The sequence below is a fragment of the Eulemur rufifrons genome, chromosome 2 (genome assembly GCF_041146395.1).
Source record: "Eulemur rufifrons isolate Redbay chromosome 2, OSU_ERuf_1, whole genome shotgun sequence".
NCBI classification, from domain to species: domain Eukaryota; kingdom Metazoa; phylum Chordata; class Mammalia; order Primates; family Lemuridae; genus Eulemur; species Eulemur rufifrons.
This window is the reverse complement of record NC_090984.1, coordinates 49,872,119-49,889,326: the sequence shown is the minus strand read 5'-3', so window position 1 is coordinate 49,889,326 and position 17,208 is coordinate 49,872,119. Positions and strand designations below refer to the sequence as shown.

The window sequence follows — 17,208 nt, the reverse complement described above, 5'->3', positions numbered from 1 at the left end:
TTCTTGTTTTTCCCCCATTCCATTTTTTTCTACATAATTTCTTTCTGAAGCTTCTTCCTTCTCTTGCTCTTATCCCAGCTGATCTTTCAGGCTCTCCCACTTTGATCTAGTTGTGCTACTATTCACACTCTATTATCTCTTGTTGGCTCTAATATTTTTATCAATAGAAAAAGACTAATAGAACATTCTGAAAAAGATAGACCTACAGCTTATCTCTTATTTATAAATTTATTTAACAGCTTTTTCAGAAGTTAGCCTAGATACCTAAGAGCATTTTTTTACCACTTTACCATACAGATAATACATAATTAGCACGTTTCCAATAAAGGCCTTCACTGCTGAGCTTATATTTTCCTGTGTATATATTGGTTTAGTAAAGTTTTCATACACACAACATTTCTGTAATAAGATGTTCCACGTGGGAATGAATCATCCCAATACTGAAACTAAACTCTTGAAAGTTTAAAATATAAAAACACTATATTTGAAAAAATTGTGGTAGTAATTTTTATATAGAGTAGTTTTTCTTGTTGATTTAAAGCCATGACTGTACTGAGCCAGGTGCAGTGGCTTGCACCTGTAATCCCAGCTGCTCGGGAGGCCAAGGCAGGAGGATTGCTTGAGGCCAGGAGTTCCAGACCAGTTTGGACAATATAGTGAGACCCCATCTCTACAAAAAAAATAAGAGAAATTAGCTGGGCATGGTCGCATGCACCTGTAGTCCCAGCTACTCAGGAGGCTGAGGCAAGAGGATCACTTTGAACCCAGGAGTTTGAGGCAGCAGTGAACTATGATCATACCACTGCACTCCAGCATGTGTGACAGAGTAAGATCCTGTCTCTTTAAAAGAAAAAAAAAAAACAAAAACTAGCACTCTGGGAGGCTGAGGTTGGGAGGATTGGTTGAGCTCAGGTATTGAGACCAGCCTGAACAAGAGTGAGACCCTGTCACTACTAAAAATGGAAAAATTAGCCTTGCATTGTGGCATGTGCCTGTAGTGCCAGCTACTCTGGAGGCTGAGGCAGGAGGATTGCTTAAGCCCAGGAGTTTTAGGCTGCAGTGAGCTATGATGATGCCACTGCACTCTACCTAGGGTGACAGAGAGAGACTGTCTCAAAAAAAAAAAAAAAAAAAATCCATGACTACAAATGGCAGTTCTACTACTATGAAATAATGCTTTCCAAAATACTGAACTGTGTGGTACTGCTTTTTACAGCTTTTCTTTCTTCTCCACTGTAGGTAAGATGTGACCATTGTGCTCATCTCTTGGTAATCTGCTCTACTTCCAGTTTCCGTGTCTAATCTGCTCTGGGGTCAGGAAACCAGGATACCCAGTAGAGTTTAGGTTGGAATACCTTGCTTTAGTATTTAAACTTAATGACAGCTATTTGGATTGCTCAAGACCCTTATTTCTATATACTTCTTGGCTCTTGACTATGTAGGCATCCATACAATAGCACCTTATTTATCTAGAAACTATTAAAATCTCATCGCAAGAATTATATTTGGAATAATAAGGTGATTTTCATCGACTGCTTGGTCAAATTTGTTTACAAATCAAAATTGAAAATTGTTTACAATTTTGATATTTCCTACCAAATGATATAGTATTAATTATATTGTACATTTTTTGGGTATCACTTATGTTTCATTTGTGCTTTTGTGTCCAAACCAGACTAAAAATTTTTGTGATTGAGTGCAGGGATTCTTTATGCTTTTTAGTTAAATGTATGTGATTGCATGATAAAATAGAATGGTGTCTTTTGTACTTTGTCTGATTAATTACACAGCAGAAAGGAAAACAAAGTTATTCTTCATGTTCTTTGGGCAGTTTACTCTTAAACTCCTGACACTTTTCTACCTTCACAAAAAAAACACCTAAATCAGGAACCATGCCCTCTCAAACACACCTCTTTCTGGCCACTGTCAGGATCTAGAATAATGACTACAGAACCCTTCTGACAACTGCTTTGACTTGGTATAACATTCAGTTCATATGGAATCCTACAACACTAGGAGTCTTAGAGGTCATCAGGAGTCCCTTATTCCACAGATAAGAAAACAGAGGCTCATGAAAGTTCTGATTTCCTTTTTCTAAAATGGTACCTTGTATTTATGTAGAACTTCATGGTTTCTAACGTGCTCTAAACTTTTCTTATTTTGTCTCCTTTTAGTCTCACACCACCCTGATAAGTGGTCAAGGCAGTATTATTGCTACTTTACACATAAGGAAACAGTCTCAGATTAAAGGCTTGGGCTGTCTCCCATTTCTTTTGACCCCTAATCCCAGTGTAGTTTGTCGTTAGCCCAGCTATAATTCTTTAACCCTACGTACTTCAAAGTATTTTATTCCACTTGTAAATTCAGTTCAGAGTAACTGGGCTGGAGTGGTTTCTACTCTGAGTCCTGAGGCCTAGGAATATGGGTATTCCTTGGCCTTTAGAGATAATTTCCTCTTTAAAATCTTGAAGTGTCTTTGCTTTTCTGCCTCCAGGATGCTCAAAGTATTCAGCATCTGAATGCCACCCAAGTCTAAAGCAGCCACTCCCCACCCTGTTTTCCTTCCCATCTTTCAGCTGAGTGCCAGGAAGGACAGCTGCTTCCCAGAATGAAGACCTGCTTGTAACATTCTGCACACACTCAAGGTGGCCATAGGGTTATGTAGCACTCACCTTCCTTGTATTGTTAGATAATTGCTGCCCATTAGAGTATCTGTTACATCAGTGAGAGTCAAATTGCTTATCTCTTTTAATTTATTAGATAAGGAAACATCTTGCATCCAGTCTCTGTTTTAGGTTTTATTCACTACATATTTACATAAGACTTTCTTATGTTGTGTGTGGCTCCCATATATTTATGCTCAGGAAAGCAGTTCTGACAATGGATCCTTTCCTTTTACCAGGTGGTTTTCGAGCAGCTGTCATTGGGGGATGCTCTGGCCTCCCAGAGTTCAGATGCAGACCAGCAGGCCCTTGTTTTCTCATTCTTGCATCATGCTTGGTGCATTTTAGGGTTACAACAGAGCTTGCTTTTCAGTAGAGCCATAGTTCCCAAACGAATTAAGAAAATGCCAGGTCATTTCCTCTACTCCTTCCTGGCTGGAGAAAGTGTAAGACTGTCTCTTTAGTTCTGTCCTTTATTTGTTAGACTCCATCTACTACCATACTCTGGCAATGAAAGAATTCATTTTCCCTCTGTCTCAGAGTTAAGAGAATAAGACTTTTGCAGGGATAGGTGAGCAATCTCTGGGCTAATGTCTAGATTAAGACATTTCTATATCAATTCTTCCTGCCACAAGTCTTGACCATTTGAGATTACCCCCTTCTCCAATTTTAAGTGATTATTTATCTTTGAGTGGTAGAAATATGGGTGATTTTTTTTTTTTTAACTTTAAAAATACTTTTCTTGGCCAGGTGCAATGACTCACACATGTAATTCCAGCACTTTGGGACCCCAACGTGTGAGACTTGCTTGAGGCTAGGAGTTGAAGACCAACCTGGGCAACAGAGTGAGACCCCATCTCTACAGAAAATTTTAAAAATTATATGGACAACTAAAAATATATACAGAAAAAATTAGCCAGGCATGGTGGCGCATGCCTGTAGTCCCAGCTCCTTGGGAGGATGAGGTAGGAGGATTGCTTGAACCCAGGAATTCAAGGATGCAATGAACTATGATTGCACTGCTGTACTCCAGCCTGGGCAACAGAGCGAGACCCTGTCTCTTTAAAAAAAAAAAAAAAAATTCTTTTCTATATTTTCAAAGCCTCATATAATAAACATATATTATTCCTTTTTTTTTTTTTTTTTTTTTTGAGACAGAGTCTCACTCTGTTGCCTGGGCTAGAGTGCCGTAGCGTCAGCCTAGCTCACAGCAACCTCAAACTTTTGGGGCTCAAGTGATCCTCCTGCCTCAGCCTCTGAAGTAGCTGGGACTACAGGCATGCACCACCATGCCCGGCTAATTTTTTCTATATATATTTTTAGTTGTCCATATAATTTCTTTCTATTTTTAGTAGAGACGGGGGTCTCGCTCTTGCTCAGGCTGGTCTCGAACTCCTGAGCTCAAGCAATCCTCCCGCCTTGGCCTCCCAGACTGCTAGGATACAGGCATGAGTCACCGTGCCCGGCCCCCGTATATTATTCTTAAAATTAGATTTTAAAGGTTATTTAAGAATAAAATACTTTTGTAGAGAGTAACTATACAAGTAGCTGCAATCCAGCTTCTCAATACTGAAAGATATATTTATAAGAAATTTTAGGAGCAGACCCCAGTGCCTCTCACTTGTAATCAATCCTAGCACTCTGGGAGGCCGAGGTGCGGGATCGCTTGAGGTCAGGAGTTTGAGACCAGGCTGAGCAAGAGTTAGACCCCGTCTCTACTAAAAATAGAAAGAAATTTAGCTGGGTGTGGTGGCACACACCTGTAGTCCCAGCTACTGAGGAGGCTGAGGCAGGAGGATTGCTTGAGCCCAGGAGTTTGAGGTTGCTGTGAGCTAGGCTGATGCCACAGCACTCTAGCCTGGGCAACAGAGCAATACTCTGTCTCAAAAAAAAAAAAAAAAAAAGAAATTTCAGTTTTAGAAGTAAAGTCACCCACATTATTATAATTCCCCCAAAAGCTTGTCACATATTGAGCTGTCGGTGGTTTGCCTTTGGTGTGATAGACCTGACTGAGTCAGCCTCATGGGAGGCAAGGCAACTGTGTCATCTCATTTCTTTCAAAAATTGTTGGAAGAATAAGATGAGGTTCCCTCCTCACATTCAAGTTTAGCCAGGAAAGCCCCCTTTAAATCAAAGCATTTTAATTTTCTTCTATTTTCACTCTTGTCGTTTCTCCCTCTCTTACAAAGGATACATTATAGACTACACATGAGTGACAAGTTGCTAAGCTCAGGCTGAGGCAGATTGAAGCAGATGGAATTTGGAAGAATAAGGAAGCCAGGTTGCTTCTTAGCACCTCCTGAGTTACATTCACCTGTGTGACTTTACATTTAGGTCATTTTGCCCTTATAAACAATTTTTTCCCCTAGGGAGTCCAGAATTTGGCTCTATTCCACATGAGAAACCCAAATCTGTAGGCAAAAATAGACCTAGCCACAGTGACACACATGTGACCCTGATAGCTCAACCTTTATGCTTGCAATCTCTTCATACTCCCATTGGATTAGAAGTACAAAGGGCTAAGACACTCTATTTGGAAAAGGTGGGTCATGCCCATTTTCAAAACCAACAAATAAATATTTTGCATCTATTATGTGTATAGTTGTGCTATTTCTTGTAACAAGAGCCAATGCAAAAGATATTTTATATTGTATTGACTCTAGTAGTATCTGTATTGTCAGCACAGGAAGTTGATATATTTTAGCTCATTTATCTAAGAAATTGAACACTTTGTCCTCTTTTGGAGTGTTTCAAACTAGATAGAAAATTATCTTCCTGGAATGATTATAATTTGAAACGGTTGAAAACTCAGTTTAAAAAGAGAAGCATTAGGATTTACAGATAATGCTTTAGGTGTCAAAATGTTACAGTTTAAGAAGTAAATTCACTTATAAAGAGAAGTCATTGTTCATTCATTTAACATATCATACTAGAACATGTGGCTGTTTTATTTTCACTTGTCCCTTCTACCTAGCTCTTGAGTACAAAAATAAAGTGGCAATTAAAATAATAGTAAATTTGGGGAGGGGGAAAAAAAAATAAAAATAAAATAAAATAAAATAATAGTAAATTTAAAATGAAAACCAGCATATTAAAATAGCACCCTTTCACAATATTGTATCAAAGTACACTAGCAGAATGTGGTTCTTAAGAATAACTCATGGGAAATTTCTAAGATGGAAACCTCTTCAGAACTACCTCTTTACCCCACCCCAACTCACCAAAAAAAATTTGCTTCTGATCTTAGCTATTATACGGTAGGAGGTTAATTTATCAACTTATTATAGAAGGAGCAAAGACTTTATGCTTTTGTTAAATATTAGATGTAGAAATTTTATGTTAATACCAGATTTGATATTCAGCCTATGATAATGGAAAGATGAAGATTATTCTTTATGGTACATAGAATAAAGTTCCCAAGTAAAGTATTTTTCACCAATCTTTTTTTTTTTTTTCTTTTTTTTTTTGGAGAAGAGTCTTGCTCTGTTGTAGGGTGCAGTGGTATCATCACATCTCACTGCAACCTCAAACTCCTGAGCTCAAGCATACCACCTTGGCCTCCCAGAATGCTAGGATTACCAGCCTCTAAAATCATTCTGAATTGACAAGTTAAAATATCAAAGAAGGTACAGTGTAATAGTAACTAAATAGTCTTTTAATTTTTGAAGCAATTGTATGGTCTTTTAGCCTTATAATTTAAAGTGCTTGGTGAAGATGGTTGTTTGGGCCTTGGGGTAGTTAACTGTGTATTTGCCTGTCTGTTACTCTGATGAAGCAAATTGCAGGTTCCTTGTGTTAAGACATCTAGAATCTCATGTTTATGATCCAATTTAAACATTATAGTGTGTACAGGTTGTTTTTTTTTTTTTTTTTTTTTTGAGACAGAGTCTCGCTCTGTTGCCCAGGCTAGAGTGAGTGCCGTGGCTGTCAGCCTAGCTCACAGCAACCTCAAACTCCTGGGCTCAAGCGATCCTCCTGCCTCAGCCTCCTGAGTAGCTGGGACTACAGGCATGTGCCACCATGCCCAGCTAATTTTTTCTATATATATTTTTAGTTGGCCAGATAATTTCTATTTTTAGTAGAGACGGGGGTCTCGCTCTTGCTCAGGCTGGTCTTGAACTCCTGACCTCAAGCGATCCACCCGCCTCGGCCTCCCAGAGTGCTAGGATTACAGGCGTGAGCCACCACGCCCGGCCCGTGTATAGGTTTTTAAAAAAAGATATACACACATGTATTTAATGATCTACTTTACCTTGTGCCTCCTTGGAATTGGTGCCAGTGCTGCCATCCATGCCAAAGAGTGGTCCTCAAACTTGTGCTGTCCACAGTTTTGTCCTGGGCATAAGCTTCATTCCCTGCCTTCCTGAGAGTCACTGCAGAACTAAACCATTCTCTGTGTACTGAAACCTGGACAACCAACCCTTAGCAATTACTGCCATTTCTGCCACAGAAAACATTAGAAGCTGTTTTTTCTTGTTTTAGTTAATTCAGTTTACTTGCCATAAAGTTGATATCTTTGTTTTTCTGTTGCAGTAAAAAATATATGAACTGGGAGTGGTGGCTCATGCCTAGTCCCAGCTACTCAGAAGGCTGAGGCAAGAAGATCATTTGAGCCCAGGGGTTCAAGGCCAGTCCTGGCAATACTTTTTTTTTTTAAGAGTCTGTCTCTTAAAAAAAAAAAAAAAAAAAAATCTTAATTAAATTTTATGCTTATTATGTAAATGTTCTACTATCTCTACAAAATTCCAAACCAGAAGTTATGAAGTTTTAACCAAGTTTTCAGAAATCTGTATCTTTTTTCATATAAAGTGTATTGTTTGGGGTTCAAAAATGAATGTCAGAGACTCTTAACTCTTGAATCTTCCAGCTTTTCCCAATAAAGTCCCTATTCCTATTTCAGTTTTCCTTTTCTTTTTTCCTTGTAGTGGACATTTGGGAGCAATAAAAATAAGAAGAAAGGAAAAGCCAGAAAAATAGAGAAGAAAGGAACCATGAAGAAACAGGCCAACAAAACTGCCTCCTCAGGCAGTTCAGACAAAGACAGTTCAGCTGAGAGCTCAGCCCCTGAGGAAGGTGAGCTTAGCCCGAAACTCCCACTCTCGTCAGGTTGAAGATGCAGAGGCATAAAGGGAGGAAAGGTGCCTGCATTACAGCGTGACCTCTGCCTTTCGAGAAGTGGTCCTTAATTTTCCAATGGTCATGAATCCTTTGAGAATCTGAATGAAGCAAAAAAGCTGCATGCAATTCCAAAGGGTTTGTGTGACCCCTGAAACCTGTCCATGGGACCCATGAAGAGTCCCTGCATGAGTCTCAGTTCACTTTACCCTGAGTGCCTTCTCCTTTCTCTTTGTCATGTATGGTCCAACTGAGAAGGGAAATCCTTGAATTTTTGAACCAGATACAAAACTCAGGAGAGGCTGGGCGCAGTGGCTCACGCCTGTAATCCTAGCACTCTGGGAGGCCGAGGCAGGCGGATCATTTGAGCTCAGGAGTTTGAGACCAGCCTGAGCAAGAGTGAGACCCTTTCTCTACTAAAAAAAAAAAAAAAAAAACAGAAAGAACTTAGCTGGACAGCTAAAAATATATATAGAAAAATTTAGCTGGGCATGGTGGCGCATGCCTGTAATCCTGGCTACTCGGGAGGCTGAGGCAGAAGGATTGCTTGAGCCCAGGAGTTTGAGGTTGCTGTGAGCTAGGCTGATACCATGGCACTCTAGCCTGGGCAACAGAGTGAGTCTATCTCAAAAAAAAAAAAAAAGGAGAAAATGTTCCTTTTTTGGAAGCCAGTTCCAGAATTTTCTGTTAACACTAACTTGAAAAGTGAACTTGTTCCAGGACTAGAATGATAAACTTTAAATTTTAAAAAATCGTGATACTTACCTACAAACTGGCTTGTATAGAATTTGCCTGACCTGGTTTTAAGCACAGGCCTGTGAATGTTAGTTCAAATTCAGTCAAGCACAGTTCTTGTTTAATTGCTGCTTTAACTTAATACTCATTGGTAATATATACTGTCTTTTTCCGTGCCATCCTTTGTCCTATCAAGATCCATTGTCATTAGGCATTCATAATAATTAGTTTAATGACTCATTAAAACATTGGCATTTAAAATGCCAACTAAGGGCCTGGCCCAGTGGGTCACACCTGTAATCCTAGCACTTCAGGAGGCCAAGGTGCGAGGATCAGTTGAGGCCAGGAGTTTGAGGCCAGCGTGGGCAACATCTAGAGACCCTGTCTCTACAAAAAAAAAAAAAAAAAATTAGGGATGGTGGTACCTACTAATGAGGCTGAGGCAAGAGGATTGCTTGAGCCCAGGAGTCTGGGGTTGCTGTGAACTAGGGTGACGCCACTGCACTCTAGCCTGGACAACAGAGCAAGACCCTGTCTCAAAATAAATAAATAAATAAAAATGCCAACTAATAAATGTAGAAGAAATTACAGGGTTAGAAAAATGACAGTTTTTCAGTCATCATAGTAATAATTGGTTTACTCAAGAATCATCAATGATTGATAAAACCATTGAGTGAGAGTTTGTTGGGAAACAAATACAAGTACAGTCTCAAAGCATCTCCCCATACATAACTACAGAGGGGAAAAGGTACCTTTATGAAGGAAAAATCTGGGAGACACCACCTTAACTAAGTAATCCAAATTAACATCACGAATAACAAGACAAGCAGATACCAGGTACTTCCTGATGTGATATATTGAAAAAACACAATCACTTATGGAGTATTCTTGCCAAAATTTATAACCTGAATTGTTTCTTAACGAAACAAGCCAACCAAACCAAATTGGGGGACATTTGATAACTGTTGCTATCTAAACTTGAATTAAAAATTAATGTTTAGGCTGGGCACAATGGTTCATGCCTGTAATCCTTTTGGAACAGTTGGTGGAACATTTTGGGAGGCTGAGTAGGGAGGATTGCTTGAGGCCAGGAGTGTGAGACCAGCCTGAGCAAGAGCGAGACACTGTCTCTACAAAATATAGAAAAATTATCCAGGCGTGGTGGCTTATGCCTGTAGTTTCAACTACTTAGGAGGCTGAGGCAGGAGGATAGCTTGAGCCCAGTTTGAGGTTGCAGTGAGCTATGATGATGCCACTGCACTCTAGCCTGGGCAACAGAGTGAGAGTCTCAAAAAGAAAAAAAAATTGATGTTTAAAATTCTGTTTCTCCAGTATTTTCTTCCCAAATCAAAATAAAAGAAATATGATCACAGCTTGGGGTGGGGGGAATGTGTAACTGAACACAGGCCTATTTTTAAAATAAAAATATTTTAAAATATAAATATTTAAAAAAAAAATTCAGTTTCTGAATTGTACTAGCCGCATTTCAGTTGCTCAGTAGCCACATATGGTGGCTACTATTCAGATACAGAATATTTTTATCACCATCTCACAAAATTCTATTAGACAATTTTGGAGATTTATACTCTTCAAAAATTCAATGGCATGAAAATGAAAGGCTGATGTTGATTGAATGATACTAAAGAGACATGGCAACCAAGCATAACGTGTACTCCTAAATTGGATCCTACTTTGGCTGAAAAGTGGCCGTAAAGGAAAATAGTGGAACATTTGGTGAAATTTGAATATGGACTGAATATTGAATATTAATGGTATTATATCAGTGTTAAATTTCCTAAATTTGATAACTGTATAATTGGTTATTTAAGAGACTGTCCCCCTTTAGGAGAAATATTTAGGGGTAAAGAGTCATGATCTCTGCAACTTTTAGTTTGGCAATATAAATAATAAAAATGTGTACATTATTTTATATATGTGGACAGAAGGAGAAAGTAAATTGGCATTGCTAACAATGGGTGAATCTAAGTAAAGGATGTATGGATGTCAAACTATTCTTGGAACTTTTTTCTCTAGGTCTGCAATTTTTTTCTTTTTTGGGGGGGCGGTTTCTTGTCATCTTGTCTTTGTTAGGCATGCAATTTTTTTCAAAATACAAAATTTGAATTAAAAAGAACAAGCTTGGCTGGTGTGGTGGCATGAGCCTATAGGCCTAGCTACTTGGGAGACTGAGGTGGCAAGTTCACTTGAGCCCGGGAGTTCAATACCAATCTGGGTGACATAGTGAGACTCCCCCCCCCCCAAAAGAAATAAAATAAAAAGAACAAGCTGGTTTCTTATTCCATTCTAAATTTCCCTAACCTGTGTTTGTCTTTACCAAAGGCAGACCAAGGACTGGTCCTACGAGAGTTGAGGTAGCTATGTGCCACTTTACCTGGGAGAGCCAAGGATGATGATGATCAACACTATGGAGTTACCTATGGCCTCAGTCTTCTGTAGCGCAGTGTAATCTTGTGTTTGGGCTTTTGTTGCAGGTGAAGTGTCAGACTCTGACAGCAACAGCTCCTCTTCCAGTTCAGATTCAGACTCTTCTTCAGAAGATGAAGAGTTCCATGATGGCTATGGAGAGGACCTCATGGGAGATGAGGAAGACAGGGCCCGTCTAGAACAGATGACAGAAAAAGAGAGAGAGCAAGAACTGTTCAATCGCATAGAGAAGAGGGAGGTGTTGAAAAGAAGGTAAGGTTGTAACCACTCTGCCTTTTCTACTTATTTCTTATCTTGAATTTCTCCTCTTCTTCACACCTGGCCTGTACATGGAGACTGGCATTTGGCAATGTGATTGTTAACTTGATGAGAAGCAAATGGTGTTTTTAAAAAATTTAAGATCACATTTATTGTTTATTCAGTGCCATTGGCTTTACTAATGTGCATTATTCATAAGGTTTTATTCGTAAGACATTATTTAATCTTCACAACATCTCTATGAAGTTGGTTATACCATGTTCTAGAGGCAGAAACTTGGCTTAGAAACATTTAGTAACCAAGGGGTATGCTCCATGAAGGCAGAGACTTTGTCTTGTTCACTACTCTATTCCTGGTGCCTAGAACCGTGGCTGGCATGCAGATGTGCACTATTTGTTGAATGAATAAAAGAAGAAACTTGCCCAATGTCATTTAGCTGGTAAATGGTAGAACTGGATTTTAAACCTGGGACCATCTGACTCCATAAAATGCATTATAGCAACATCCTCTCCTGCCTTACATTTCCTATTATTTTACCTATTCTGTAACACAGGCAGTACAAGCAGAAATCTGAAGGGATTTACAGACATTCTTTTCGTCTTGATAGAGATCATTATATGGTTTGATTTCTACTCACCAAAAAGTAGTGAGGAAATCATGAGATTGCCTTGATTTTAGAATATGAATGCAGTAATTACTGAATAATGTAGGAACATATCAAATGACATGTAAAAATTAAATGAACAAATGGTGTTTTACAGCTTTATATTTTCAAATTGGCTTGAAATTGTTCAAGCTTTCAAGTGGAAATAATTTTCCAAAATTCACATTTGGAACCCTGTCTTGACAGGATTCACGATCTGGAATTTCTCCACATTATATACAAGTTAGGTGTCTGTCTTTCTAACATGGTTTTTGTATTTCTTAAAAACTCAGATGTTAAATTGCTTTTTGATATTCAGAAGCTGCTTCAGTTCTGAACTTGTACCATACTTTAAATGGCAAAAGTTCTTTCTTATCTCCTAACAGAATTTCAAGGTAAAAATAAACTTGGCTTTTGTCTCAGGAAATGAAATAGTCCTCAGAACTAGGTTCCTTCCCTATCTACCTAATACCCTGACAGAAAAATAGAAGCATTTCTTTGGCAACAGTTAGTACCATTTCATCTGGGAGCTTGTTTGTCCCTTTTGGAGACATTAAGTGTGATGAGTGTTATACTAGACAAGAATGTTTGGCTTTCAGTCAGCAGCAAGCAATAGACATTTGTTTTGAGTATGAGTGCTTCCAAGGTTACCTGTATTGGAACAAACAGCACTTAAGAAACTGTGCTAGAGTTGCCAGATGGTTAGGAATGACTTCTTTTTTTTTTTTTTTTTTTTTTTTGAGACAGAGTCTCACTCTGTTGCCCAGGCTAGAGTGAGTGCCGTGGCGTCAGCCTAGCTCACAGCAACCTCAAACTCCTGAGCTCAAGCGATCCTCCTGTCTCAGCCTCCCGAGTAGCTGGGACTACAGGCATGCGCCACCATGCCCGGCTAATTTTTTCTATATATATTTTTAGCTGTCCATATAATTTCTTTCTATTTTTAGTAGAGGTGGGGTCTCGCTCTTGCTCAGGCTGGTCTCGAACTCCTGAGCTCAAACGATCCGCCCACCTCGGCCTCCCAGAGTGCTAGGATTACAGGCGTGAGCCACCGCGCCCGGCCAGGAATGACTTCTAAAATTTGTATTTCTCAACTGTAGAGAGCATAGCAAGAGGTTGTGATATAAAGCCAATTGGGGCCCTATGATAAAATCACAAAGTAGCTCAAAAATAAGGAATGAATGTCTTGTCTCAAACTTTGTTTTTATTTTATTTTATTCATTTATTTATTAATGAATGAATGAATGACAGGGTCTCACTCTGGCACCCAGGCTGGAGTGCAGTGACCTCATTACAGTTCACTTAGCCTCCAAAGTAGCTGGGACTACAGACACATGCCAGCATGTCCCGCTAATTTTTTTACTTTTATAGAGATGAGGTCTCCTTCTTCTTGCTCAGGCTGGTCTCAAACTCCTGGCCTCAAGCAGTCCTCCTGCCTTGGCCTCCCAAAGTGCTAGAATTACAAGCGTGAGCCACCACACCTGGCCTGTTTTTATTTTTATAAAATTATTATTATTATTTTGTAGAAATGGGATATCACTCTGTCACCCAGGTTGGAGTGCAGTGGTGTGATCATAGCTCACTGTAACCTCAAACTCCTGGGCTCAAATAATCCTCTTGCCTCAGCCTCCTGAGTAGCTGGGACTACAGGTACACACCACTATGCCCAGCTAATTTTTAATTTTTTTAGAGACGAGATCTTGCCATGTTGCCCAGGCTGGTCTAGAACTCCTGGCCTCAAGCATCCTCCCATCTTGGCTACTCAAAGTGCTGGGATTATAGGCGTGAGCCACTGTGACTAGCCAAGAATTCTTTGTATATTCTGGACATGAAACTCTTATCAGATATATGATTTGCAAATATTTTCTCCCATTCTGTAGGTTGTCTTTTCACTCTTTGGGTAGTGTTATATTTAATACAAAATTTTTATAATAGTTTTAGCTCTTATATTTAGGTTGTTGATCCATTTGGAGATAATTTTTGTACATGGTGTGAGCTAGGGTTCCAGCTTCATTCTTTTGCATATTCACTTGTCCCAGCACTACATGTTGAAAAGAAGCTATTCTTTCCCCATTGAATGGTCTTGGCATCCTTATCAAAAATAAGTTGGCCATAGATATATGGGTTTATTTGTGCATGGTCAGTTCCATTCCATTGATACATATATCTATCCTTATGCCATTTCCATTCTCGGTTTTTGTTTTGTTTTGTTTTGTTTTTTGGAGACAGGGCCTTGCTCTGTCTTCTAGGCTAGAGTGCGTGCAGTGGTGTCAACATAGCTCACTACAGCCTCAAACTCTTGGGCTTAAGCGATCCTCCTGCCTCAGCCTCCCTAGTAGGTGGGACTACAGGTACATGCCACCACACCTGGCAAATTTTTCTATTTTTTGTAGAAACGAAGTCTTTTGCTCAGCCTAGTCTCGAACTCTTGCCCTCAAGCAATACTCCTGCCGCAGCCTCCCAAACTGGTAGGATTACAGGCATAAGCCACAATGCCTAGCCCTGATCTATTTTAATTACTGTAGCCATGTAGTCAGTTTTTAAACAGGGAAGTATGAGTTCTCCAGCTTTTTTCTGTTTCAAATTGTTTGGTATAAGGGACCTTTTGCTTTCTTGTGTGAATTTCAGGATCAGCTTGTCAATTTCTACCAAAAAAAGAGGCTGGGCACAGTGGCTCACACCTGTAATCCTAGCAATTTGGGTGGCCAAAGCAGGAGGATCACTTGAGCCCAGGAGTTTGAGACCAGCCTGGACCATATTTCTATAAAAAATAAAATAATTAGCTGGGCATGGTGGCGTGCACCTGTAGTCCCAGCTACTCAGGAGGCTGAGGCAGGAGGGAAGATCTCTTGAGCCCAGGAGTTCAAGGCTGCAGTAAGCTATGATGATGCCACTGCACTCCAGCCTGGGTGACAGAGAGCAAGAACCTGTCTCAAAAAAAAAAAAAAAAAAAAAAAGAAAGAAAGGATTTTGATAGAGATTGTGTTGAATCTGTAGATCAAATTTGGAAGTATTACCATCTTAATATTTTCTTCCAATCCATGAATATGGGTGTGTTTCCATTTATTTAAGTCATCTTTTATTTCTTTCAACAATGTTTTATAGTTTTTGCGTTTCTGGGATAATTCTTATTTTGTTGTGGTGTATAATTCTTTTTTAAGTTGCTGGATTCAATTTGGTACTATTTTGTTGAAAATTTTTATGTCTGTATTCATTAAAGATACTGGTCTATATTTTTCTCTTCTTGTCTTGTCCTTGTCTTGTTTTGGTATCAGGGTAATACTAGCCTCCTAGAATGAGTTGAGAAGTGTTTCCTCGTCTTCTGTTTTTTGGAAGAGTTTGTGAAGAATTGGTATTTTTTAAATACAAACAGTTTCTAAATTTTTGGTAGAATTCTCCAGTGAAGCCATCTGTGCCTGAGCTTTTTCTTTGTTGGAAGCTTTAAAATTATTCATTATTCAGTCTCTTTATTTGTTAGAGGTCTAATCAAGTTTTCTTTATCTTCTTGAGTCAATTTTGGTGGTTGAGGCTTTCTAGGAATTTTTCCATTTCATCTAAATTAATTTGTTGCCATACAGTTGTTCATAGTATTCCCTTATGATCTCTTTTATTTCTGTAAGGTTGATAGTGATGTTCTCTCTTTCATACCTGATTTTCGTAATTTGAATGTTCTCTTTTTTTTCTTCATCAGTATAGCTAAAGGTTTGTTGATTTTGTTGATCTTTTCTAGAACTAACTTCTGGTTTCATTGATTATAGGTTTTCTAGTCTCTTTTTCATCAATTTCAACTTTATTCTTCTGCTTACTTCGACATTTAGTTTGTTGTTCTTTTTCGCTGTCTTTTTTTTTTTTTTTTTTTTTTTTAAGACATAAGGCTCGCTCTGGGCTGGGCGTGGTACTCACGCCTGTAATCCTAGCACTCTAGGAGGCAGAGGTGGAAGCATTGCTTGAGTTCAGGAGTTCAAGACCAGCCTAAGCAAGAACAACACCCCATTTCTACTAAAAATAGAAAAATTAGTCAGGTGTGGTGGCACGTACCTGTAGTCCCAGCTACTCAGGAGGCTGAGGCAAGAGGATCACTTGAGCCCAGTAGTTTGAGGTTGCTGTGAGCTATGATGACGCCACTGCACTCTGCCCAGGGCAACAGAGCAAGACTCTGTCTCAAAAAAGGAAAAAAAAAAAAAAGGGCTTGCTCTGTTGCTCAGGCTGGAATGCAGTGGCATAATCATAGCTTACTTCAGCCTCAAACTCCTGGGCTAAGTGATCCTCTCACCTCAACCTCCTGAGTAGCTGAAACTAGAGGTGTGTGCTACCACACCTAGCTAATTCTTTTCAGTTTTTTGAGAAACAGGGTCTCACTGTGTTGCCTAGGCTAGTCTTTTTTTTTTTTTTTTTTTTTTTTTTTTTTTTGAGACAAAGTCTCACTCTGTTGCCCAGGCTAGAATGCCATGCATGGCGTCAGCCTAGCTCACAGCAACCTCAAACACCTGGGCTCAAGCAGGCCTCCTGAGTAGCTGGGACTATAGGCATGCGCCACCATGCCCGGCTAATTTTTTCTATATATATTTTTAGTTGTCCAGCTAATTTCTTTCTGTTTTTTTTAGTAGAGGATAGAGTCTTGCTCAGGCTGGTCTCGAACTCCTGAGCTCAAACGATCCTCCCGCCTCGGCCTCCCAGAGTGCTAGGATTACAGGTGTGAGCCACCACGCCTGGCCCTTTCTTCTTTTTTAATGCTGGCATTTACAGCTATGTATTTCTCTAAGTACTGCTTTAGTTACATCCTGTAAGTTTTGGTATATTATGTATTCATTTCCAATCATCTCAAATTATTTTCTAATTTCTCTTGTGATTTCTTCCTTGACTCATTGGTTAACCCTGTCTCACGTTACAAATATACATGAACAATCTTAATAATGAGTTAAAAGAGCATAAAGAAATATTTAAGAACTAAGTTAAAAATTGGCAATTAAGGTTTAGAGTGGTAATAAGAGTTTAATGTTTATTATAGTCCTTTATTCTATATAGTCTGTTAAATTCACAAAAAAATATTTTTATTTCATAAAATCCTGATTTTTGTTATGAGGAAAGAGCCTAGATTGGAATTAAGAGTTGCATATATATTGACATGTTTGGTGGGGTGAGGAACATTTTTCCTAATGAAGAAAGATGGAAAGTGGTGGTTTTAAAATACTCCCTTATTCCTGAGCACCTTAAAAATGTGACATTAGCTCTCTAATAGAACACCCCTGGATTTCAGTTTTGCTCCCTAAATTGGTCCAGGAATAAATTGTTTTATTATGTGAAGATTGAGCAAGAGCTGTGTTACCAAAAGGCTAATGATGAAGTACAGCA

At 39.0% G+C, this 17,208-nt stretch overlaps 1 protein-coding gene across 1 annotated transcript in view; it reads left to right on the top strand.

The window, feature by feature from the left end:
* RTF1 (RTF1 homolog, Paf1/RNA polymerase II complex component) overlaps positions 1 to 17,208 on the top strand; it is a 51,499-nt gene that overhangs the window by 17,089 nt on the left and 17,202 nt on the right. The window contains exons 3-4 of the mRNA XM_069461236.1: positions 7,589 to 7,736; positions 11,006 to 11,210. Coding sequence (XP_069317337.1) covers positions 7,589 to 7,736; positions 11,006 to 11,210 — 353 coding nt within the window. The remainder of the gene's footprint in view (positions 1 to 7,588; positions 7,737 to 11,005; positions 11,211 to 17,208) is intronic.